At 42.9% G+C, this 26,288-nt stretch overlaps 1 protein-coding gene across 1 annotated transcript in view; it reads left to right on the top strand.

The window, feature by feature from the left end:
- RGS22 (regulator of G protein signaling 22) overlaps positions 1–26,288 on the top strand; it is a 57,963-nt gene that overhangs the window by 17,062 nt on the left and 14,613 nt on the right. The window contains exons 12-21 of the mRNA XM_054385277.1: positions 1,586–1,659; positions 2,138–2,243; positions 4,284–4,409; positions 5,955–6,056; positions 12,365–12,559; positions 16,772–16,864; positions 17,366–17,532; positions 20,806–20,968; positions 21,572–21,730; positions 25,319–25,480. Coding sequence (XP_054241252.1) covers positions 1,586–1,659; positions 2,138–2,243; positions 4,284–4,409; positions 5,955–6,056; positions 12,365–12,559; positions 16,772–16,864; positions 17,366–17,532; positions 20,806–20,968; positions 21,572–21,730; positions 25,319–25,480 — 1,347 coding nt within the window. The remainder of the gene's footprint in view (positions 1–1,585; positions 1,660–2,137; positions 2,244–4,283; positions 4,410–5,954; positions 6,057–12,364; positions 12,560–16,771; positions 16,865–17,365; positions 17,533–20,805; positions 20,969–21,571; positions 21,731–25,318; positions 25,481–26,288) is intronic.

Below are 26,288 nucleotides of genomic sequence, written 5' to 3'. Positions count from 1 at the left end.
TTGGAGAATGTGACATAAGGCTGTGGTTCCAGTATCAAGAACAGGATGGGCTGTGCCACACCAGTCTCTGTTGATTTGAATTGGATAGTTTTGGACTATGACACTTTTTAACAAGCTAATGGAGAGAATGGAGAGGAAATAGTGTGACAGAATTCCTGTTCAGAAGAAGCTGGATTCAGGAGCCAGATTCCTGCTAATCACAACAGGAATGGAAGCCAGAAACAGTTCCCTTTAACAGAGACCCAGGATTAGCTGCAAGCAAGGCAGACAGGGTCTTAGCTCTGCAGGTTTTCCAGCCCTATAAACCTCACAGAGTCAGCTGATGGACTGCTCTTTCCCCCCTCTTTCCCCCCTCTTTCCTCCCTCTTTCCCCCCTCTTTCCCCCCCTTTTCCCCCCCTTTTCCCCCCCTTTTCCCCCCCTTTTCCCCCCCTTTTCCCCCCCTTTTCCCCCCCTTTTCCCCCCCTTTTCCCCCCTTTTCCCCCCTTTTCCCCCCTTTCCCCCCCTTTCCCCCCCTTTCCCCCCTTTCCCCCCCTTTCCCCCCCTTTCCCCCCCTTTCCCCCTCCTTCCCCCCTTTCCCCCCCTTTCCCCCCCTTTCCCCCCCTTTCCCCCCCTTTCCCCCCCTTTCCCCCCCTTTCCCCCCCTTTCCCCCCCCTTTCCCCCCCTTTCCCCCCCTTTCCCCCCCTTTCCCCCCTTTCCCCCCCTTTCCCCCCCTTTCCCCCCCTTTTCCCCCCCTTTTCCCCCCCCTTTTCCCTCCCTTTCCCCCCCTTTTGCCCCCTCTTTTCCCCTCTTTTCCCCTCTTTTCCCCTCTTTTCCCCTCTTTTACCCTATTTTCCACTCTTTTCCCCTCTTTTCCCCTCTTTTTCCCTCTTTTCCCCTCTTTTCCCCACTTTTCCCCCCTTTTCCCCCCTTTTCCCCCCTTTTCCCCCCTTTCCCCCCCTTTCCCCCCCCTTTGCCCCCCCTTTGCCCCTCTTTTCCCCCCTTTGTCCCCCTTTTCCCTTTCATATTCCCTCTACGAGAAATCACCCAGCTCCACTGTGTCTGCAAGAGCTTAGAAAGAGCAGCAGCTCTGGGTGAAATTCTGAGGGCACTCTGAATGCAGCTGATGTCTCAAAAAAGCTACAGAATGATTTTGTTCAAATCAGACCGTGATGGTGTAGCAGAATGCCTCTTTCTCTCCTAGTCTGAGTGATTTTATTTGTTAGGGTGAGCTACTTAGTAAAGATTCAGGCCGTTTGTTCAGATGCTCACCCCCCTGGCATCTTCTGTAATTCTGTACAAAGTAACATATTTCTGCCTCTTCAAAATGCAGTTGTAAAGCTGTGGTGGTTATTAAGGAGTGCTGAAGAATCTTGCAGGATATCCAGGGAAGCTTTTTGCAATTTGCAGTTTTATAGATTGTGTTTCACAAGGAAAAATAATTCTGCAAACCCTTGAATGGTTTTGAGAAATTCATGAGCACATATTAAGAAAGGACAAAGGTGGGAAAATCACCAGCATGGCCTGATTTGTCTTTACCTCTCTTAGAAAAGTAGAACAAACTCAACAACTTTATTAAAACGTGCTACACCAAATTTCTCTTTAAAGATTTCATCAGGATTATCACCAACCCTGCCATCAGATCAGAGTCCCCCAAGGGATATTTCAAGCAGCAGAATGTGGTAAGTACAGAAGCCCCTTATGGATATTTCTGCATACAAATGTACCTCAAATCTTGATGGGAGGTTTTCAGATTCTGCTGGTTTCATTCATACTTTCCCTGAAGACAATAATCTGCTGAGTTGAAGCACAGTTATGGTACAGACTGCATGCATGGCTGATAAGTTTCTCATTTGTTTGTGCCACAACACAAAAGGATTTATGTCTCCAGATGTTTCAGCCTCTCTTGTGTAACTGTTGATATTCTTTACATACATTCACAGCCTTTAACCTATCTCTGGTGCTGTGGCAGTGACTTCCACATGAAAATGTGTTCCTGTACTTTTTTCACATTTATTACAAATTTGAACTCCTTTCTCCTCTGCTGTTCACCATGGCACACTACTCTCTCCTGCCCCTTCTTAGTTGTTAGCTTTATTAGCTCTCCTACTTTTTTTTACTTGAATATGTATTGAAAATGTTGTTTGTTTGTGGATTCAGGCCAGAGCCAATGAGCAGAGACATGATTCATTGCTTAGGTTTAGAGGACACCGAAGTCTCAGGATACCAGGGTCAGAGAAAGTATACCTATGCTGAGCTGCTCTCAGTAAGTACCACTTGACAATATCAGTTGTTTGGAATCCTGGTGTAAAACACTTTATTCTGTAGTATTGAAGAGAAAGCAGTGACAGTGATGGGGAGGAGGAACTGGTCAGATTATGTGACTGTCAATGCCTTCTGCAGAGGTACAGCTAGAATGTCAGTGTTTGCTGCGTGGTATCTGTCACCTACTTGCTAGGAAATCATGGCACGTACAGAGGTTTATTTTCACCAGAAAGTGTTGATCTGCTCCATGGTGACCATGTGTTCAGTTGGCTGCTACGGGAAACTCACTGGAGAAATGCTTCAGTGGAATTGTTGCCTGGGAAAGTAGAGCAGGCTTAGAGTGAACTGCATCTGCCCTCCGAGTCATTGAAGTAGTCACATTCATAAGAAGCAAATGCTTCACTTGTACAGTTCCTCCTTATTGCTTGTGTGCTTCAGTCTTGTATTTCCTGAATTACTGCCTCCTAAGCAGGCCTTCCATCCAGCAAACCTCAGGAGGAACAGGCTGCAGAGCAGAGCGTTTTCTCAGTAACTGTTAAAATGCTGACAAATCGACTTTGTGAGATGTCAAAGCCTGGCAATTTAAAATATATCCAAAACTTTCACATTTGTGGAATGGTCTTTAAACAGCCTACTGTTTCCTGGAGCTATTAATACCCATGGCCCCACAACTCAAAAAGACCCCTGCACTGTGGAAGGTGAGCCCCTTCACACACACATGGTGTCTGCTGATCAGTTGAGCGAAGAGTCACAGAATGGGTTGGGAGGCACCTCCAAAGGCCACCTAGTCCAACCCCCCTGTAGTTCACCAAGAACATCCTCTGCTAGATCAGATTGCCCAGAGCCATGTCCAGCCTGCCCTTGAATATCTCCAGGGATGGGGCCTCCACGACCTCCCTGGGCAACCTGTTGCAGTGTTCCAGGACCCTCATGGTGCAGAACATGTTCCAGAGCCCCTCTGGAACCTCAAAATCATACTTTGTTTATCACTTTGTTGCAAGACTTTTACTTCTCTGTTAATTTTGACAGACAAAAAGGTTAGTCTTTGCACTTAGGGGATATTCGCAGGCTGAAATTTATATTCAGGAGAAGTTCCCACCATGAACTAGTGGTTTTCACACACCTTCCTCATTGCAGAATTTCCCTCTGGCCAGGGCACTGACAGGGCTAGGCTGGAACTTGGGGTCTGATCCCCACAATTTGCCATTACAAATCTGATGCAGAGGAGAATGCAGGGATTCATAGTTTACCTTTGTACTTGGGAGAAAGATCTTCTCTGCCTCAGGAGTCTGGCTTCTTCTTGTCTTTATCTCTCTTACTGTTTGGAAAGAAGCTGGTTGTCAGCCACCACACCCATCTGCTCCCACTTTGCTGTCAGAGATGGCAAGTAAGCCAAAGTTTCTCTCTTGTGATTGTCAGAAGCTATTTTATCACTTTTTAACCTCCTCTGGCTTGTCTGTGGCCATTGTCAAAATGGGTGTCTTCTTCCTCAAACACTCAGGAACTGGCCACATTAAAGAGCATGGATTTCTTCCTTCCTAAAATGCTCAGGATTTTGTTGCTGATGTCAGTGGTGTAACCCCAGGAGACCTAGCTTTTATTCCATGGTAGTTAGTTGTTTCGAGGCTTGACCAAATAACCACTTGTTAACTTCCCTTAAATCAAACCTCAGTAGCCTGAGCTGAGACAACTTTTGACATCTAAATGCTATGGTTTAGTATCATTGAGATTCCCCAGCTCCAGAGCTAAAGAGTCAATGACAGAATTAAGGCTAGGATTGTTTTTTCTCTTTCAAGTATTGAGGAACCTGCTAAGGGATGCTGTGGTCATTTTGCTTCTCTGTGTGCCTTCAGTCACCGGACTTGTTCCATTGGCTGTGAATATTTAATGGGAAAATGGTATGGAGAGCTGTGATCAGTTGCATGGGGTCTAGTTTCTTGAGATGAAGATGCTGATTGAGCACACTGCGTGGCCCTCCATGGCATTTGAAAATACAAAAGCCTGTTAGTCCTTGCTGAATAACTATCTTCTATTTGTCCAGGGGTACAGCGCTGCTGGCAGTGTTGTCGTAGGGGGATCAAGAATGGAAAGCATGCTGCAATCTCTTTATTTGGAGAACAGAGCAGGCTACCACTTCACACAATTCTGTGAGAAATCAGGGAATAAGGTATGAGGATTTTCCTACCCTGTGATAATTTAGTCCACAGTTGACTGAATGCCAAGTTGCAGAGAGCAGCCAAACTGCAAAAAAAAAAAAAATGTAGAAAGAAAGATTGATGACTGAATGAATTATTACTGGTGAGCCTCCAATCCCTCAACAACAATAAACTGTTCATGTGTATATTCAAACTAATGACAGGTCTTAACCAAGCTGTCAGATCCTAACTGTCTTAAACCTGTTGGAAATCTGATTGTACCATCAGGGATTAAAAAAAAAAAAAGAATAACCACCATTTAAAAAAACAGCCGTTCACTTGGCAGGAAAAATGAGGTCTCGACCCATCAACCCCTTTTTTTTTTTTTAGACCATGGAAAATGCACGATGCTATTACTCATGATAATCTGCCTGCTTGGGTTAGTGGTGTCCAAAATCTCCAATGTTTTAAAAACCTTCTTCTGCTTCCACAAAGCTCCTTGGATTTCTAAGAAGCATAACACCATTGCTTCTCTGCAGGCTGCAGAGCCATCAGTCATTGCTGGGTGTGAGTTTTGGATTGATGGGAATGAGTTACAAATCTGAGCCAATGTTTAGTGGATTTGCAGAAGAACTGAGACTTGAAGGAAGATCTGAATGCAATCAAGCTGCCCATCTGTTTCACCACTGGCACAACCCAGAGTCCAGCAGCAGTAGCTAGAAGTGGCTTTGACTGCCAGAAGGCAAGAGCGAATCTTTCCAAAGCTAAATACCTTCAGCTAAAAACGCTAAATGTGCATAGATAGAAATCTAAACAGCAGCAAATTATTTTTCCATGGGAGACAGGAACCCACCCATGTGTCCTCCAGGTCTGCAGGTACCAGGCTCCTTTGGAATATTATTTCTTTATGGCTTTGTCTACAGCTGTGGAGCCTGTTTCACTCACATGCCAGGTCTGGCAGGCTACCTTTTGGAACAAAGTTTCCTGCCCCTATCTTTTTGGAACACCTTCTTTATTGGCCAGTGATGAGGGTTTCAGGGTATTTTTTAAGATCCAAATCTCATAGGCACATGATTAAAACAGAGGATTTGGGGAAGTCTCCTTATTCTGAAAGATCTTTTGATGTTTGTTTGAATCAATGAAACAGAGCCAGGACTCAGAAACCCCCACAAGAACCATGTAATGATGGTCCCAGTGACAGTCAAGTGCACAGTATTTAGTTGTTCTGGTTACTGCTGCATCACACAAATTCTGCACGTCCATTATCAGCATCTCTCCTTTACTGCTGGCTTTATGCCAATGAAATGTGGCTACTTTCCAAATGTTAACTACAACACTAACAATTTTAGTGGTCAATTATGCATAAAGGATACAATCAAAGATACAGCATCACAGTGATGATGCCATTAAATATCTTGTTCTCCTGACAGTATGCAACAGAATATTAAATCCATCTTAAATTGAACTTGATTTATGATGACTCCAAGGAGCTAAGTAATTACTTGCCTTGGAAAGTCAGCCTTTACTAAAGCTGTGCTGTTTGGGTAGCAATAACTTACAGCATTTTTCATCCCTAGTTGTGGAAGAACAGCGTGTACTTCTGGTTTGACCTGCAGGCATATCAGCAGCTTTTCTACCAAGAAACTCTTCATCCTTTTAAAATATGCAAGCAAGCTCAAGTAAGTTGTAAATAATCTGTTTTTCTTTCACAAATACATTTGTTCAGTGTAAAGACTCAAAAGAAGAGAGAAAGCAGGAAAGTTTCCAAATCTTGGCAGCCCTCACTGAAGTATATCTGAGATGTGGACAGTAAAAGAAGTTCTTTGGATTGTTTCCACAAAGTTTCTTGATTTAAATGTTAAACATGGACAGTTTGATTTCTAGGCTCAGTTTGATCTGCTATACTCAATTTACCTAATATCCCCTTTGCTACTCTATGTCATATTTGGAAACTGCTGCTTAGCATTAACATCAAAGAGAACATCTTCTAATAAATCATTTAATTGTTTTGTACCTTTTCTTCCACCTCCTGTGTGGGATAGAATTACAGCCCTCTGATAGGTCCAAAGTCCAAACATTGGTAATAAAATCAGATCTTAATCATCAGTCCTGTTTTCCTTTTTCTGATTGTCAGGGCATCATTATGCTCTTTTCGCAGTCGTCATCCCCCCATTTGATCTGTAGCCACTTGGTTACTGGTATGTCCTATAAATGTACTTTCTTAATTAACCATGCACGTTAATCAAACAGAAAATAAACCCAAGGTCAACTGGTTCCCTATAGGCCATGGGTACTGGTGGCTATCACTGACTGACTACAGAAGAGTCTGATATTGCTTGGGAAGGAGGCTGCAGCAGTGTGATCTCATTAGAAGAACTCCAAGCAACTTTTCAAATGACTCTGTGAAGCTTCAGTCTGTTTTCTGCTGCAGACCTTGTGTAGGAGTAGATCCTCTCTGCATATTCCAGTACAGGCTGTGACAGAGCACAGGCTGCTTCATATGGCAGTGGAACAAATACCTGCACGGAGCAGTGAACAGTGATCTCTTCATGAGGCTCATGTTACTGAGCATCTGGACTGCCTTGAATTTGTCTTCCTGTCCTGCTTGGAGGTTTTACTAAGGCAAATGAAAGAATTTTGCATATTTGTCCAGAGTTCTCAGCTGGATCAGTGTTATTTGTACAGAAACTCCAAGCAGAGACCAGGGTATAGATTCCTCCCTCTCTCTCCTGTCACTGGTGAACTTGAGCTGCTGCCCTATTTAGTGGCTTTTCCTTCCAGCTCTACTCATGGTCCAAGGCTGAGAGCCACTGACTATCTCCCATCTCTGCTCAGGCCCATTTGTGGCTAGGGACCCCACTCACAGCAGGTATGCAAGTTAACCACATCTAGACCATGTCTTCATTTTCCACTGTGCTTTGTTGTAGGTCATGGTTCATGAGGGTTTTCAGTTTGGTTTCTGGACTTGAGCATCTCTGCTGTGAAAAAAGGCTGAGAGACCTGGGGCTGTTTAGTCTGGAGAAGAGAAGGCTGAGAGGGGATCTGACCATTGTCTATAAATAGGGTGTCAGGATGAAGGTGATGCTCTCTTTTGGGTGGTATCCAGTGATAGGACAAGGAGCAACGGGTACAAACTGTAACCCAGGAGGTTCCACCTCAACACGAGGAGATGCTTCTTTATGGTAAGAGTGACAGAGCCCTGGAGCAGGCTGCCCAGAGAGGTTATGGAGTCTTCTTCTCTGGAGACTTTCAAAATGTGCCTGGATGTGTTCCTCTGTGACCTCCCCTGGGTGATCCTGCTTTGGCAGGAGAGTTGGCCTTAATGATCTCTAGAGGTCCCTTCCAACCCCTGCCATTCTGTGATTCTTTCCACACCATCTTAAACTCTTTCTGCAGTGGTTGCAGGGCTGAGAATTGAGGCTCAGGCTTTTTTTTGCCTGTCTCATTTCCAGTGCTGGCCTGCTGGTGCCAGCAGAACATCGTACATCAGGCACTTGCAGAGAGCTGCAAACACAGAGCCATTAAAGTAAATACATCAGCCCCAAGTATGTGAAACTGTTCCATTAGCATAACTAACAGCTGAAATGTAACATAACAAATCAACACATGTGCTGCAACATTTGGTATCATTCTCAAGCTTGCCTTTTAAGGCTGCACAAAAATGATTCTTGTTTTCATTGGAACACAGTAAAGAGTCAAGCTGCATCCAATCTGCAGGGTCTGCTTATGGAAGAGGTGCCTTCCCAGATTTGTGCTCACCTTTGGCACAATGAGATAGTCATTCCAAACACTCCTGGGAGAACGTGGATCAGATTTGCACAACACCTTGTGGTGTACATGTTGCTATTTGTAACAGTGAGAGACATCGAGAGTATTCTGCATCTGTTCTGCTTGCTTCCTGTTGGAAACAAGAGCAAACCTGGATTGCTGTGTATCTGCTACTCGTTGTTTCAGTTGTTAGGCATTTTTATCTCAGCTTTACAACAGAGTAAGGAAATACATTCCAAGGTGCATATTCATTCATCCAGGGAAAGGAACTGCAGTGAGAATGAAATCTGATGGACAAGAGAAGCCAGAAGTAGTAGACATCATCCAGGAACATGGAGGGTGACTCATTAAACGTACTGGGGTAGGAATGCAAAAGAAATTGGGAAAGAAAAGCAATAAAGAAACACATATTGTGCTTTTCAATAAAAAATGGTTTTGAGTTAGAAGATGTAATCCAGGTATGGGAAGCACAATATTTTAACAGCAGAATCAGTTTAGATTAAGGTAGCTGTCATTGCTGTGACCCTGCAAGATAGTGTCATGTGTAAGGCAGACACAAGAGTTGTGTTAGTGGGAAGTGATGAGAGCAATTAAGGCAGCTTGGCCTTTCCTTTTAAGATCAGCCAGTGCATTGCATTCTGCCATCAAATGATTCTGTCAAGGAGCTGCACAAGTTTGTTTAGCTCAGAGCAAGCTCTACACTTTTGGGCAGCAGCACAACCTTTTCTGTTTCTTGCTTCGCTCAAGTCAGTATGAGATTGCTTACCAAGGTCTTCTCATCTGGGGATGGGTACACACGAAACCCCAAAGCTCAAACAATCCTTGACTTGTAAAATCATAAATTAGATCAAAGATTTAATCTGAATTTCCAAAGCATTTATGACTGCAGGTTCAAGCCATGAGAAGTAATTTCAAGATACAAACTCTGACCAGATTTCCAGATATGGTTTTGGGTTCAGTCCACCTCTTATTCCAATACATTTATAGGAAAATGTGTAGCTGACAGTTAGGAAAATTCTGTGTGTTTTACAAAAGGAACAATTAAAGTATGATGTGCGTTTGATATCACATGCTTAAGAGGTTTGTATGAATTCCATAACCTTTAAGTTCATTTAATGCAATTTTTCCTTTTTGGCCCTTCAGGAGACTGACAAATAAATAGTTTCACTATTCCACCCAGTTTCAGAAAACGACAAGGCTTCCACAACATGGGAGTCAAAGCAGGCCATGAATCTTCCTTTTTAAAGGATGCAGTGTATTTTCCCCCAGGATCTTGCTAACTTCATTGCCCCAGTGTTGAAGGCTGTGAACACAGACACTTGCCCTCTTTTTTGGCATGTCTAGAACTCCCTGCAGTTTGCTCTCCTGCAGTCTTTGTATTTAGATCAATGCAGATGGACACAGCTGAACCCTTAGCAAAAGACAAAGAGAGGAAAGCTCCTTCTCATTTCTCCCCTACCTGCAAGTACACAATCATTTTGTGATGCTATCTTCTCACTTGGTTGGTCAAATATCATAGAATGGATTCTTAAAAGAATTAAAAAAAAAAAAGATAGAATCATCCCAAATCCTCAGGCACTCTAAATCTGCACCCTTTAAAAGTGAGGAAGCCATCTGTAATGTTTTTTCACAGAAGGGTCTGGTCCTGTGAGTTTGGAAAAGTGCACTCCTCCAGCTAGCTTACCTGCTTCTGCTTCACTATGACCAGCCCTAGCTCTTGTTTCTGGAAAAAATCTGTATTATGCTCCAGTTTTGGATGTGAAATTATGCAGGACTGGGGGCAGTTCTGCAGGTACAGCAGCCTGCAAAACCAGTCCCTACTGTGGCAGCATGTTCTGAGAGTGTTATGTGAGCAGATTGGCAATAGGGTTTGGCCAGAGCTTGCTTAGTCTAGGCAATTTCTGACGCTGTAGGCTGATATTTTTTGTCAGCTCTAAAGAAGAATAGCAAATGTACTCATGAACCCATTTCATACAAGATATTGATGGAAGGGTTATACCCAAGAGACTTGTGGGGTGTACAAACACAATCCGATTTTGTTTTTGAAGCTATGCTAGAAAGGATCAACCATGTCAGGCACCGTGTCAAACATGCACTAAAATATTTGGGACCTCTTTTGGACCCTTTTCACCAATGAACAGATTCCTCTTGTGATTTTATGTGTCATAAGAGGTGGAGCAATCTAAGAAAATAGCTAACCCCTTATACCATCCCTATAACCCCTTATAAATATCCTTATACCACATCCTTGTATCGTTGGCCTGGTCTCTTCTTTGGCTATTCTATGTGTTGAATGGTCTGTATCAGGCCAAAACTTTACCACTGTTAGGGTTCTTCAAAATAACTTCCACGTTTTGAAATCACTTTTGATCTAAAACACTTTTTCACTGTGAGGGTGCCAGAGCCCTGGAGCAGGCTGCCCAGAGAGGTTGTGGAGTCTCCTTCTCTGCAGACTTTCAAAACCCATCTGGACATGTTCCTGTGTGACCCATCCTGGGTGATTCTGCTCTGGCAGGGGGGTTGGGCTAGGTGATCTCTAGAGGTCCCTTCCAACCCCTGCCATTATGTGAGTTTGTGCACTGCTGTCTCTGTTAATGTAAATGTATTTAGCAATTTGCTGAGAAGGACACAATTTAGGGTAAATGTGGTCTTGTTCTTCAGCTAGGACTCTTCCTGTGGATGTCCTCATTCTTTGTTGTTATCCTTACACGTGGGAGCCTCTATTGTACTGATAATGTGGGCCGCAATACCCACAAACCACCTTTGTTTTCAATTATTTAGATCTATCTGAAAAGGGAGTGGAATCCTGGTAATCATAACAAGTTCTAAGTGGAGGGATGTCAGCCATCATAGCACTATATTCCTTGGTGACCTGATAGCAGGAGAGTCTCAAGGATCTGATTCAAACACTTAAGGTTCAAAATAACGGGAATGTAGTCTGGCACTGTTGCTGTTGGAAAGAAAGAGCCTAATAAATCAGAATTTCATTTAAACCAAACAGAAACAATTCTCTAATGTACTCAAACATTCTCCCACTGTGCTAGAACTCTAAACACCACAGGGTTTTATTAGTGCCTGAACACAGAGCAACTGGAGGATTTTTGTCCATCTGCTAGTTACAGCTGGATTTTAGCAACGTAAGGAGATGGAGAGCTATCAGAGACCTGCATTCTTCCCTGTCAAAACTGTGATAATAAATAGTGAGGATGGGCTCCTCAGTTCTGTGTAAGAGAAAAGTTATGATGTAAACTGCTAATCAGCTCCCCTGCCCATATGTTTGAATATTAGACTTTGACAGCATGAAGAAGAGAAAAGGTTTATGGCTACATGAAATTTATTACAGCAGCATCTTTTTTCATTTGAGTCCCTAGCTGCACTCAGAACATCATCTATTAGAAGGATGTTCTGGAATATCTTCTTCCAAGTTATTCCTGAAAAAAAGAGAAGTTTTTCTATTTTCAGAGCAATTTATGAAACATTAAAAAAAAAATCCAAGAATTTGACTTCACGAACCATTTGAAAATTAAAAAACTCGAACATCTGAAATAAAAAAAAAAAATTACTCTGTGCTTCAGGAATGAAGTAGTGAGAAGGAAACATTCTGCAGGTTCAGCTTTCTTCTGGCTGTACATGCTGAATGGCAAACTCTGTGTGCCTCATAAAATACCATCCTGTAATCCTTGCTTTGGGAAGGATCTAGGTCTCAGCTGTTCAGTGGCATCTCCTGCTATGTCAGGAGGATTCTGATCAATGTCACACTGCCGTGCATGGGAATCTCTACACAGAATGAAATCTTAGGATTTATCATGAAATCAAACCTGAAGTTTGCAAATCCCCAGATGTTCAGAAGAGGTAAGACTCCTTCACAAGCTGGCCCAGCACATCCTGCAAACAGCAATGCAACTCATGAGAAGTGCCGTCGCTGTAAGGGTTGGAGTTATCTGAACCTAACTAACAATCACACAAATATCTCCAAGCCAAAGTTACATAAGGCATTATTGTGTGATCTAACCTTAGGAGTAAAAACCGCAGAGAGGTCAGTCAGTGCAATAACTGAACTTGGGACAAAATAGTCATATTGGTAAATGCAGGGCAGATGTAATCAGCTACTTGTTCAGAATACACAGCAGGGCAGTGCATTCATTCTTTCCTTCAATGGACTTGTGACTGCTGGAGTGGATGGTGGCTGAGGAACAGGTTTTTTTCTGTTTTATTGTAGTTCCTTTATGCAACCTACATTGCCCCCTCTGCCAGTATGGACATTGGACTTCATCAGAGTAAGAAAAACATGATTTATCAGAAAATTGACCCAGCCTTTGAGGATCTTTTTGACCCAGCAGAAGAATATGTCCTCACCGTTCTGCTGGAGCCATGGATGAAGATGATGGAAGCAGACAAAGACACTTATGGAAAGGTAATTGTTCTGGATGACACCATGAAAAAAGTCCTATCAGGGCAGAAAATCAAAACAGCCTTCACATGCAATCCTGTTACATTTCTAGTCGGGAAGGAAGAAGTATTATGGGATGTTTTGCTCACCCACTCCTTTCTACACTGCTGCATGGAGTAGGCTGAGCTTTCTGTGGAGAGTAGACTTCCCACCTGAAAGGAAGGTGCAGGCTGCATAGACCCCTTGGTCTGTGAATCAGGGAGGAATGCTTCTGGCTAGGGCATTATCTTGGTTTGCATTCAGGAAGTTTCCTGTTCCTGCAGTCTTACCATTGATCAAAAGTACTTTCCTTGTGATGAATTGTTCAGAAGCCTTCTATGTTTTCAATGATAAGCACAAAATAAGCTGTACAGTGTCAGCAGAGTGATGCTATGTCTGTACTGAGTTTAGAAAGTATTTCTTGGTGTTAGGATTCAAGTGCAGCTACTGCTGAGCATAAGAGGAAATGTGATACAGTGGTCCAGCTCTGTTTGCCCCAAACACTTCTTGATAGCTGCGCTGCTGTGTAAAGGCAGACTGTGCCCTGCAGGCTCGCTGAAGGAGGTAGCTTGGTGTGCTCAGTTCTAACCTCAGAAAGGTCTTGAAGGCTGGAACTCAGCAAGGTCATGGAGGTCAGAGGAGATGCCTGCAATCCTGACTGCTTTTGACAAATAAGAACAAGAAATGATGGAGGCAGTGGTGGATGCTGTAGCTCTCTTCTCTCTTCTCTTTGTAAACTTTCCTACAACTTGCCATGTGTAGGTCAGACTTCTGCATCCAAGTCTCTTACATCTCTTTCTTGGATATGGAAGGAGAAACTTACAATGGAGAATGAGGAGTTGGAGGGCAGGGTGTAAACTCTTGTTCTGGTTTTGCTCCACTCTGACCTTAGATGAAGCATCTCCATTTTTACAGGAAACATCATCACTTACCACTGATACAGCTGTCAGCAAGTAATGAGAACATGCAGACATTGCCCCCTCAGAAGATTGTGAAATCCTTTTGTGGAAGTTTTGTAGTGCAGTGTGGTTTTGTTACTATATCATACATGCAGGTATGAACAACTAGGAGAGCAGATACTTGAAATCAAAGCTGAGAAGAGTCTTTTGTGCCTGTTAGGTGGTGGCCAGTATTAAACATGTAAGAACAGAGTGTAAGAACAGAAAAAAAAACCCCACACAGCAACATGGTCAGCTTCAGCACTTTGCTGCTGAGGAGGTTCATGAAGCAGAGGCTTTACCCACATTTTGGTGTTTATAGTCTTTGATGAGGATTATTTCCCCATGGGTTTATGTCAATGCGTCTTCAGTAATTTCCTGTCTTCAACCTGACCGTGGCAGTGGGTTCCATGGCTTAATCATGTAACAGGAAAAAAAAAATGCTTATGTTGGTTTGTTTGTAACCCCCTCCCTGATAACCTCACCCCATGCCCTAGTTTTACATGTCATGGCAAACAGGGCACAATTGCTACCTTGTCATATTCTCAATGTTGTTACGTTCTTACATGTTTCTGTTGTACCCCACTCCAATTACAACTGTTTGAAACTCAAGAGTCCCTGACTCTGACCTCTCCTGCTAGGGAAGAAGCTCAATACCTTTGTTCCACTCATCAGCCTCATCTGTGTCTGCTGTTTTACCATCTTTTGACGAGATGCAAGCAGTACTCAAGATCTGCTGCACTAAGGATTATCCAGTGGCAGAATCACGTTTTCTGTTTTGATCTTTGTTTCTTTCCTAATTGCTCCTATGATTCTAATTGCCTTCTACTCCTGGTGAACTTTGAGTGGATGTGCAAACTGTAAGGTGATAGCCATCTGCAATGTCTCCAGGATCTCTTTACTAAGTAATAACAACTAATGGAAAGTCCTGATTTGGAGCTCACTGGAATGACTTCATATTTATTGTCAATTAATTCTGCTGCCCTTTTATCATGCAGATGCTAAAGAGTCCTGAAATCCTGCAGCTCTTTACAGTCAGTTTAATCTTTTCCTCTGTGGATTCATTTTGCAGACTTTGTTGCCTCCTTACTCACCTCCTTTTCCAGATAATTTCTGAATGTTTAAATAAACAACCTTAGTGCAGATCCCTCTGAGACTGTGATAGGAACCCCACCCTGTAACTGAAGTTATTTACTTCTTTATCTTGTGTTCTCTACCTTCTAACTAATTCATAAGGGAGCCTTCCCTCTCATCCTGTGATAACTGAATTTAATTAAGAAACTTTGAAAGTTCTAAACTGAAATGTGCTCAGTCAAACACAGCTGCAAAACATCCTCTTCGATTTCAGCAGCTTTCCTGAGCTTTCAGAAAAACGATTTTTTCTATTTCAGCTATAATTGTTTGTGACCCTTAGAACACCTTGTAACTGATAGATGTTTTCACTCATCTGAAATTCTATTTCTCTCAGATTAGCTTTGCAGTCTCTGCTGGATGCATATTGCCCATGTATGTTATCAATACTGATTGTCTAGTGTCTGCAGCCAGTCCTCCCCCAGTCATCCACTCAGCTGCTATCATCATCGTTTTGTATACAAAGCACTCCACTTTCGAGCACTCTGAATGCAGTGTTCTGTTGTCACTGCTTCTAGCAATGCAAGAATTCCCCTAGAGCGAGAACTGCAGATGCAGACTTTTGTTCCACCTTAATGCAGTTGATCCCTCCCGGAGTTAACTGTGATCATTCAGGCTGGATTGTCCTTTCAGATGTCACTTTGCTTTGCATGCGCTGTCACACGCACACTTCTCACTGCCCTAATGATGCAAACATCTTAATCGGACCACGAAAATACAGAACTAAATCCTTTTCAGTGCACAATACAAGCATTTGTAAAGAGTTATAATACAGAGACAGAAACCGACCTGTTGTAGGAGGCACTAGAGTCTCTTTGTGCTAGGTGCAGGCTGATGCTTAGGCACACTCCTCCCAGCGCAGACAAGGTCTGCTTCGTATTTTGTGCAGTCCCTGGCTCTACCCCTTCCCCAGGATCCATTCGGCCCATAATGAAACGAGATATTTTCGCAAGAATTAGGTGAGTCCAAAATAGCTTCTTTGGGACACGGTCAGTGTGTATCTGTCTTTTTATCTTTAAACAAAGCGATTTTATTTTTCTTGTTGACTGTCATCCTGCCTCTGGCTGCTTTCTGTTTAAACTTCAGGGAAAATGTTCTGAATTATTTCCTATTTACTTTTAAACTTTGAAAGGAAAGAACACCCAAAAAGCACATTAGAACAGTGGAATACAGTTCCACTGAGCCTGAAGGCATTCAGCTAACAGGGTGATTAGGGTGGCATTCACATTCAGGCAAAGGAGTGATGAATATTAATCAAAAAAACTCCTTTGTCTTTCGTGCACATAAACTCTTGCCTGGTAACACCAAAGCTTTCTAACCTTTGCGATAAGTATGCTGATTGGTATATCATTGGCTCAGTTTTGCTAAATATCCTAAACCCTGCAATGCAATGGCTTAGGCAGCTGAGAGGGGCAGCAAACTATGCCTTGTGCAGTTACTGATTGTTTGCAGGTTACACGGAGAACTGCTCCAGTTATACATTTAAGCTTTCTGATGAAGTTTAAAACTGTCAATACTTCACGAGTTCTAATGATCCACAATTTACTATTTTAAGGCATTGTCTGGTATAAAGCTAAGGAAGGGCACAAGACTGAAGGTCTGAAAGCTTTCACCTTCGTTGTTTAAACACTACAGCATCTTTCTTGTCTGAAATTTCCATTTCTAGAGCTCTGTGGCACTCTCTTTTTTGGCATTTCCCAGGGAAAGTCACACTTTTAAGACCTGTTTTTCTACTTCTTAATGGCACTTTGACATACAATTTGCTGGTATAGAAGGTCAGGTAAGTGGCACAACATACACAATATAATATATACACAATATAATACATACATAAGATAATGCAGCAAATTTTTAAAAAAGACAAAGTTCTTTTCTCAAAGATATAATCAGGTTCTTTAGTGGCGTTCTGTAGAAATCCACATGTGATCCTGCACAGATCTGAAAACTTTGTTCTATAAGAACTTTGAATTGTTTGTCAGAAGGATGTGACTTCTAGGGTCTCCTAAACATTAGTCTGATTACTGGCAAACATCTTCTCTATCTCCTGTCACTGGCAAGACGCCTGCCCAGTTCCCCATCTCTCTATAATGTGCACTGTAGGGATGACCTAAGATATTGTTTTTATTAGGTGGAGCTGGTGGAAGAAGCTCAACAGCTGGATTCCGTGTACTTTAGAAAGCTCCAGGCTTTGCATCACGAGAGTGGTTCCAAGAAGGATGAGGTAAGACAAGTACCTACTAACACAAACAAACTCCTTTTCTGTCAGACAGGGTTAACACTTTGAATCTCCACAACAAAAGGCAAGCTACAGGTCAGACTGGAGAAGCAAGCAGTCCAGTTTCTACCATTCATTTTGGGGAATGATTGACAGCCAATGTGTTAATGACAGACAGGTCAGACTACTCTATGGTTTAATCAACAGGACAGTTTCCACTAGTCTGTGGAATGTGTTTTGGGCCCTTAATCTTGTGTAAATATCTCAGTTTCAAGTAAATTAGAGGTATATTTTGGTTTATTTGATTACAGAACCTGCACATACTGGTGTGTTTGAAGCAAACAGAAAACTAAAGCTAATTAAGAGCTGGAGCCTTTAACTCATTTTCTCAGCAATCAAAAAGCTGTTCTACAGAGACTGAAGTTGTTTAATGCAAGGATTAATAGACTGAGCAAAATATAGAGATGAAAAAAGCAGCTAAGCAAGTGAAACAATTTCTTCCCTCAGAGTACTGTTGCTGACACTGCTCTGCTGCCCTGCCCTGGTGCTCTCAAAGAAGATCAGCACTCAGGTCAAATACCCAAAGAGCTGGCAGGTCCTCAACTATCTGACCTGATCCATGACAAAGAGAAGCTAGAGCAGTTCCGGGCTTTCCTCAGCGAGCATTCTGCTGGGTATGTTTCTTTATTGTCATTATTTTGCCCATTTCTAAGTTCAGAGTCTTTGCTGGGATCTGGGCTATCTGAACTTTCACAGATTTTAGTCTTTTCCCAAAACGTCTGTGTATATATTTATGAAATACACATGCACGTCTCAGACAACTGAACCATCTTAGCATTTTGGGGGAAAAAATTATCCTGTCATAACATGTTTGCATTACAATTCTGCTTTCAGTTTCTGCTTTGATTAGTGGCAAACCCCCGAGTAGAGCAATTAGCCTGTAATGAGTAAAAACTTCTCTTTTTCAGTACATATTCAATTTAGGACAATTTAAAAATGTAAAGCTGGATGTCATAAAAAAGTACAAATAGAAGACAGCCACATTATTCTCACAGTGTGAGAGCAACCACAGCTTTGTGTTTGCACTGATCTGAACAAAATTAAGTGCTGGCTCCTAGCAAATACAGCTTGTGCAGGGCTTTGGGAAAAGGCAACCCATTTGCTTAAAAGTTCTAGCAGAAGTAAATGTGAGCTTGCCGACTTTCTTTTTTTTTTTTTTTCCCCTTCCCAAGCCCCACACTAATCTCTACCCTATTTTAGGAAAAGGCAAATATACTTTTCAAGTAAATGCTAACAAGTCCTTTAATTGTCACTTCCTTCCTTTGAACTGGGCTTCCCTGAGCTGATGCTTTGCACATTGTCACTTCTTGTCAAGCACTTCTATCATTTACCTGAAACTGGTCAGCTTTTGCAAAGTGTCCAGAGATGGGCATCTAGCCCAGGATTCCTCTGGCCAAGACTCAATGCCATCACCTCTGCTTATCATCATAGGTTCCCTTTGTAGTCAGAGAGAGAAATAGACACTTCTGGACACAATTCTTCTAATTCTGAAGGTAGCATCTAAGCCAAGTTTGGATGGATTATTCCTCATGATCACTATTTGTGCTCACTGACTACAAAAAGCTTGCAGGCACTGAGTTCAGGTGGAAATTCTTATGCTGTAGGTGCCTATGGTCCAGTGACTTCTGAGTTAGTTGTCTAGACCAGTGGTCTCCAAACTTCTGTGCTTGTGCACCTGATCAGTAAGAATTTTTTGGCATGCACCCTCAGTATATGTGTATTTATTTTTTATAAATTGTATTCACATGACACTGAAGTTCTAATGTTTTCCTCCTGCTTCCCAATGAATGTCTGGCACACCCCCTAGGGTGTGCACAGCCCCACTTTGGAGATCACTGGTTTAGAGTTCCTTTCTAACCGGGCAAATAGTAGGCATCAGGCACTGGCTAAGATGGGGCCCTGAGCAGGTACACTGAGTCACCTCTGGGACTTCCTGCCTGTGTTTTAATCACAGACAAGCCCCTGACAGAGCCAGGAAGAGAAATGTTTAATTTCTGCTGCTTTTTTCTTTTGTAAACCTTCATAATGAAGAAAAACATTTTTAAAAGTCATAAAATTAGAGCTGGGTTCACAGCTAGTAACTCTAAAGTCCAGCTGCCATGCTGCAGTAAAGATGCTCAATGCTACTACGAGTGGAAGGGATGTTAGAACTAATGCAAGCTGGAACATTTCAGCAAAAGCCCCACAAATGCATCATTTTCCTCTTCATCAAAACTGATTGCCCAGTTGTAGGTGATTCAGGTTTCAGGAAGGACAGGCTGCTGAGTGCCTGGGCACAAATCCTGGTAAGAAACTAACCCAAGTTCCATTCATTACTGTTTTGTTAAATAACCAGGGTAGGTTCACACGATCGCAGGACAATCTGCGTTACCTGGGGTCAGGCTGTTACCGCTTGTCAGTCTTGACTGTCAGCCTGACTCAAGCTGCACAGGGAGAAGGTTAGGCTTGATCTTAGAAACTAAGTTCTTCACAGAACCCATTGCAATAGGCTGCCCAGGGAGGTGGTGGGGTCGATGTCCTTGGAGGTGTTTAAGAAAAGCCTGGATCAGGCACTTAGTGCCATGGTCTGGTTGATTAGTTAGGGTTGGGTGATTGGTTGGACTTGGTGATCTTGGAGGTCTCTTCCAACCTGGCTGATTCTGTGGTTCTGTGATTCTGTGACCGTGCACATGCTCCTGATCCAGTGAAAAGAAAAAGTGGAGTATGCTAGGACAGGCCACCTTGGAGATGGTTTAACCTCACATACTTCAAGATTAGAGGTTTTGCTTTGTCAACAAGACAGACACATTTGATTTGGTGACATAGGTAGATGCCAGCAAGTAACCATAAACCAGAGTAAGCTGGTTGGTGAACTAGCAAATTAGAAAACTTCAGTCTGAGTAGAAGTAGGGTCTGGAGGGATCTCCCCAGACTTTTGAAAGGGAGACATCTGTTCCTGAAACAGTTGGATGCTTTTGAAAGCTTCATCCAGAGCTGAATGCTTTGAAAAGCCATTTATTGACTGTATGGAAAAGGGAACCAGATTTCTCTGGATTTAATATTTCTTCTGCAAATACAGTGAATGTCCTTGTGAAAATGGGCACAAAACAGTCACGTAAATTCAACTGAAATTGCAGGTATGTCACTTGTTCTGTCCTCTGGTTTAAAACCCAGAACCAATACATGTTCCATTAAACCAAATTTAAACTGATAATATCCACTTAAATGATTATGAGCAATGCATAGATCAAGAATTGCATATGGAGATCATTTGTCATTTACCATGAATAACGAAATAAGTAGCAGAATCAGTAAATGATGAAAAGACAGGCCACAAAAAGCCCTAGAAACAAAATCTGCCATAAATTGATTTTGTCTGCTTGACTGCAGATTGACTTCAGCTCGAGCACTTCTGCAAGAGTAGGAAGAGGATGATTGTTGGGGCTGAGGTTCCCAGCTGTCATCCCTGCTCCTCTCAGGTGACTCAAGGAGGAGGCAGAACAGGGGGTGTCAGCTTGTCTCTCAGTGGCTTACAGCCTGCAGTACTGCTTCCAATTCTCATCTGTCTCATTTTCTATTCTCTCTGTGAGCTCTGCGCTATGGCTCTGGTTCACAATCCCTGCTGGATTTAGCAGCAGCACATTGAGGAAGTTCCTCCTCTCAGGGTATCCCAGAAGGGACCTTAAATGAGATCCCTAAGATATGTGTTTGATCTGCCTGTTCAGCAAGTGCCAAGGTCTCACCAGATGGTGCTAGCAAAGGAAAAATGACATAAAATTTCAGTCCAATCTGACCTGGTATTTAGGACTTGAACACTTCGCTGGCTTGTGGTTAAACTAATAACATCTTAGAATGCTGATGAAATTAACTCAATATTGAAATAACATTCTGTTTACATTTGTTTGTAGCATGGATCTCATGTGCTGGCTAGATATTGAACAGTTCAGAAAGATGCTTCACCAGGATAAAGAAAAAAGGGAGGAAAAGTCTGAGAAAATCCAAAGCAAGTACTTCAACGAAAAATACTTATTTGGACCTAATAGCCCTGCCAGCAGAGAACAGAAAGAACAGGTACCAGTTATAGAACTATTTAGAAAGGCCAATCACACCGATGTGACTGATATAAAAGTCCATAGGAAGCTTTTCTCCACCTTTTGCCCAAGCTGTCTCCTCAGACCTTACCTATATTCTTCCCGCCCACCCCCCACCCTACATCTGGTTCAGTTGTGGTGGTGGGGATCCCCTCTTTCCTGCTCAGGCTCTTCCTCTCTTAAACCCTGATCTGAGGCCACAGCCAGAGCATGCACACCACAGCTCAGAAAAAGTGTCAAAAAAGCTTTCAGGCAGTGCTTTGTTTCAGTTTCTATTTTAGTCCATCTGTAAAGCCACAGACAGCAAGTCTGATCTGTGCTGCTCAGATATATCTTGATACTTAGAAAATTGACTTGGTCAAGCTGGGGCTTTGCTTGCTGGAGTCTGTATTCTATTATAGGTAGGGACAAATGTAATCTGTTCCCTTTTATGCAAAGTACATGTGAGCCTTGGCTAAGCATGCACTAAATGCTTTGCTTACAGCTAAGCTCATGCTTCGCTAGATCAAGAGTGCAGAGAGATAAAGGACTTTGGGTGTACACACAAGTTTATGTCATGTGTTATTGTGTTTGGATTGCTTAGCTAATGCGTTCAGGTGGAGGATGGGGACAAATCCCTCACGATCAATTTTCAGCAGCAGTTCTGCTAGAAGTTCAACAATGTGTCCAGAAGAGATTAGAGAAACAATGGCTGCCATTGTTCCTGGCAGAGGAACACCGCGGGGCGCACAGACGAGCAAAGGTAATTTTGTAACAATAGCAACACATCCAGGCACTAATGTTGTTTGGCTCATAACTTTCCACTGAGATAAAATGGTTCGGAGGAAAAGCAGTCCCCAACTCAAATGAAGCTTACATTGAAAGAGATGAATGTACAGTTTGAAGCATTTAGCTTGATAATCGTGAAGGCAATTCCTCTGAAGGCTTAGCCTAACTGACAATATTATTGTTAGAACCCGAATCTGAAGGAGCTGGTGTCAGTTCTGCTGCCAGGGGAGGAAACTAATCTTTGCTGTAGTGCAGCACTCTCCACATGACATTTTGCCCCAGCCATACCATGGCACACAGAAGAAATGCTGCTGTGTGTGAAGGATTTGCCCAGGGGAAAAAGGACCCAGGCAAGTGGACTTCTCATGCTGCATTCTCTCTCTCTCTCTCTTACACTGCCCATGTTTTCCTACCCTTAGTCTATGAACCACGCCTGTCAAATAGCTGTCGGGTGTCCATAAACATGCACAAATGTCCACATAAAGTCCACCGAGTTAATTTTGTCCATGACTTTAGACTCTGTTAGTTATGGTGGTCACTCAGGACAGGAGAGGTGGTGTGTTGTGTGGAGTTACTGAGCACCGAAGCCAGCGCAAGTCAGGCTGCTGCTGCACCTGCAGTGATTCTTCTAAGAGTTTCCCAGCGCTGTTTTGGGTGGTTCCTGCTAGAGTAATTCCTGTAACTCAAGTCCCAGCAGAACAATTTCAAGGTGTATTGATTACAGTCTCCACTCTAGATGCCTCTGAAATTAGACCATAGGGTTTAACATTGCAGTGAACTCCCCCCTTTGCCCCTGTTCTGGATTGGATTTATCCAGGTCTGGACACTCTCTCATGCCTCTTCTTGCACCTGCTGCACTCTGCTGGCAGGGAGAGCAGCCCATGCAGCTTGGAAAATGCTGTGTTCAACTCTAATGAACAGTTTATGTGAAATACATACTTCCAATGAGCTTTTAGTCTTTTTCTAACTCCAGACTGCTCTTTTCTTACTGCAAATTCAGAGGATGAAAAGGTCCTTTGAAGAAAGTATTTTAGAAGAAATGAAACCAGATGACATTCTCCACTGGGCTTCATATTTCACAGTGACCAAACTCTGTGGGCATGCTATGTACTCGTTACTCAGAAAATCTGCCCTTGATTTGAGGTGTATTTGTACTGCAAAGAAGCTGCAGGATCAAGTCTGTATTTCTGATATAGCTGTCCAAAGGAACTAAAAATATTTCATACTCTCCCTCCTGAAAAAATAAGTACAGAATTTGTTTGTAACATCAGCAGTCCCCCAGAACATCATGCATGGGTAAGGGAGCACACAGCGTGACTGCTATTGCCTCTTGCCTTCTCTAATTCCCCAGTTTTAATGAGCATGTGCTCATTGATAGCTGAGCAAGGGCTGGCATTCAGTGTGGGTCCACAACAAGTTTCCAGTCTAAAGGTCCATATGAAGACATCAACTGTTCTACCACTGTGAGCTCAGTCATTACAGGGCTGGACATGAAACCAGGAGGTAAAAAGTACAAAGATAGTCTTTTGTCCAGGCATAGGTAAGGGCTTCACTGACTATCTACCATGCCAAGAGCAGGAGAAGACAGCTGGGGTGTAAAGGTAAATGAGGTTTACTGTGTTTCTTGTGCCTTCAGTTTCACTCTTTTCTGTTTGCACCTTGCACATCCCTTGCAACTTGCCTGCTAAGAGTGTGCGGCCCAAATGCAAGGCTGTCAAAAGCAGGCATGATTATATTGGCTACAGTGGGCTGATTGCTCATATTAATGGTGAATTTAGCTCTCTGCTGGATGTTCATAGTAAATTTTTTTCCCTATCTGGACAGAGAGGTCATACTTGGAAAAATCCATCTCTTGTCCTTGGCTTTGGAGCACTCTTAACCCTCCTCAAACTACTATTGTACCTTTAATTCACATTTATCTGTATTTTGCATGCAGTGGACTTATTGGGACAAGCTGTTCATTCCAGCATCTGGTAGTTTATTTATTATTGTGAGTGGATTATGTGCAGACACAAAAGGGAATGTGAAGTATGCAGTGGAGTGGGCAGGTTTAATCATATCTCACAGTATCTGTTTCATTTAGAATTGTGTTTTAATCTTACAGCACAGAGATAATATCAATTTTAAACATCTTAAACCTTTGTCATAATACATTTTCTCAGATGGTTGCCAGTTTTTTTCTTCTTGAAGAGCAGTGAACTCTTTGTGATTGCCAGCATACAAGCTGTGTACATTTATTCAGTTGAACTTTTACTGTCTGTTGAAATCACACTGGAGGCCTGGTCACCACTTATCCACACAAAGCATCAGCTCAGAAGGAATCCAAAGTGCTCATGGCTTTCCCTGTTGTGTGGCAGGAAGAAGGCTGTTTCCCATGTGCTGCTGCAGGGCTGCTGATGAAATGAGAAGTGTTCATGTATCAGCATAAGGCTGGGAGCAATGTTTTCTTCTTTCCTTCATGAATACACCCCAGGAGTAATTTTCCCCCAAAACTGTCTAAATCTGGGTCACAGGGATAGAGCACGTTTGGGGAACTGGAATAGGGCTGAGAAGATGAAGCTCACTGTCTTAGCTGAGATGACTTTATTTTAACCAAGGATCCCTCTGGCCAATCACCACCCCCTCTCTTGTAAGTGTAGGCTCTCATCCCTGGCAAGCTCTGTGGCAGGACATGAAGTTTTTCAGAGAACCTGCAAAATCCGCTTAGAATTAGGTTAGATTTCTAGGACTGTCTCATGCTGAGCACTGAACAGCACCATCTCTCCAGGACTTGAAGAGTTTTGTCCCACTGCTAGAAGCTAGCTTTCATTCATCTGTCTGATAAAGGAAGTTGTTTGGCTTGCTGCTCAGTGACAGCACAAGAACTGTTTGTTCAGGAAGGCAGGCCAGCCTGAACTTCATTTCAAACTCTCTCAGCATAAACCATCTTCCTTTCTCCACCCTTTGTTGGCTCCCTATTGCTCTGTGCTTTGTAGCATGAGGATTTCCAAAATGTCCCAATGACTTTAAATTCTATTTTATTATTGGTAGCTTTACTCCACAAGAGAGCAAACTCTCTAGCTTCTGTTGGTGATCATGGCAACACATTTCAAAGCTCATTTTGTTGGTGAGATCCCTGTCAGAAGCATTTTACAGCTCTAAGCCGTGTGGTTTGTCTGTTCCCTTTTCTTTGTTGTTTGTTTGCACAAAACTCAAACTGTTTTCTGGAAAAGTAGCCCCTTGCCATAATCAATAACAATAGCTGGTTCCATACTTTAGAGTATATAGTCATATGGTCTAAATCATTGTCAGTCATTTCCTCTCCCATCATGTCATCCAAAAAATGCTGGCCAAACCAAGCTTGGAAAAAAGAAAAAAAAGAAAAAAGAAGGAAGGAAAGAAGGAAAGAAAGAAAGAAATGAAACGAAACCTTGCCACATTCTCTTGTACCCTTGTCACAAACTCATAAACCAGGGAAAGCTAGGGTCACTGCAGAGATAAGGATCAGGCAGTTTAACTAATGCCTTTATTATTGCTGTTTGAATCAAAGTTTATCTGGCACATTTGTTTCTTCTTCTGACAGCATGTGGACACTCAGTGGCTGTCTTCACCCAGTGACATCATTGCCTTCCGCCAAGCACTGCTGAACCCAGTGACAGCAAAGGAGTTTCAGTGCTTCCTGTCCTTGAGAGGGGACCTGCTGGAGAACGGGGTGCTCTTCTGGCAGGAGGTGCAAAAGTACAAGGTATAGTGGGGAATGGAACAGGGGGAACAGTGTGCAATTGGTCAGTGAATCCGTTACTGCATACAAGGAGAAGTTTGGGTAGCTATTTTTAATGGCTTGTGTCTAGTTCTGGTGTCCCCAGCATCAGAAAGACACAGAGCTGTTGGAGTAAGTCCAGAAGAGGGCCACAAAGATAATCCAAGGGCTGGAGCACCTCTGCTAAGAGGGTAGGGTGAGGGAACTGGTGTTGTTCAGCCTGGAGAAGAGAAGACTCTGGGAGGGCCATAGAGCTGCCTTCCAACACCTGAAGGGATCCTACAGGAAGGCTGCAGAGGGATTTTCCATAAAGGTGTCTAGAGACAGGACAAGGGGGAATGGTTTGAATCTGAGGCAGAGCAGGGTTAGACTGGAGCTTAGGAAGCAGTTCTTAGTCCAAGGGTGGTGAGACTCTGGAATAGGCTGCCCAGGGAAGTTGTGGCTGCCTCCTGCCTGGGGGTGGTGAAGGCCAGGTTGGATGAGGCCTTGAGCAGCTGAGTCTAGTTGAGAAGTATCCCTGCCCATGGTGGGGAGGTTGGAGGAGATGATCTCTGAGGTCCCTTCTAACCTGAGCCATTCTAGGATTCTATGAATGTCATATTCCTGTATTTCTCTTATGTTTCTTCACACTGTAACATTCTTCTGAGTCTCTAACGGGACACCACTGACCTGCTGATGTCCAGAGTTTGCTATATGTCTGTTGACCAGTAGAAAATATGCTAGCATTAAAAGGTTCATTCTGAATTCATAGTTAAATAGTGTTAAATAATGGGATTATTGCTAAACTGGGTAA

The sequence above is a fragment of the Indicator indicator genome, chromosome 12, assembly GCF_027791375.1.
Source record: "Indicator indicator isolate 239-I01 chromosome 12, UM_Iind_1.1, whole genome shotgun sequence".
Classification (NCBI taxonomy): domain Eukaryota; kingdom Metazoa; phylum Chordata; class Aves; order Piciformes; family Indicatoridae; genus Indicator; species Indicator indicator.
This window is presented reverse-complemented; position numbering and strand designations above follow the sequence as displayed.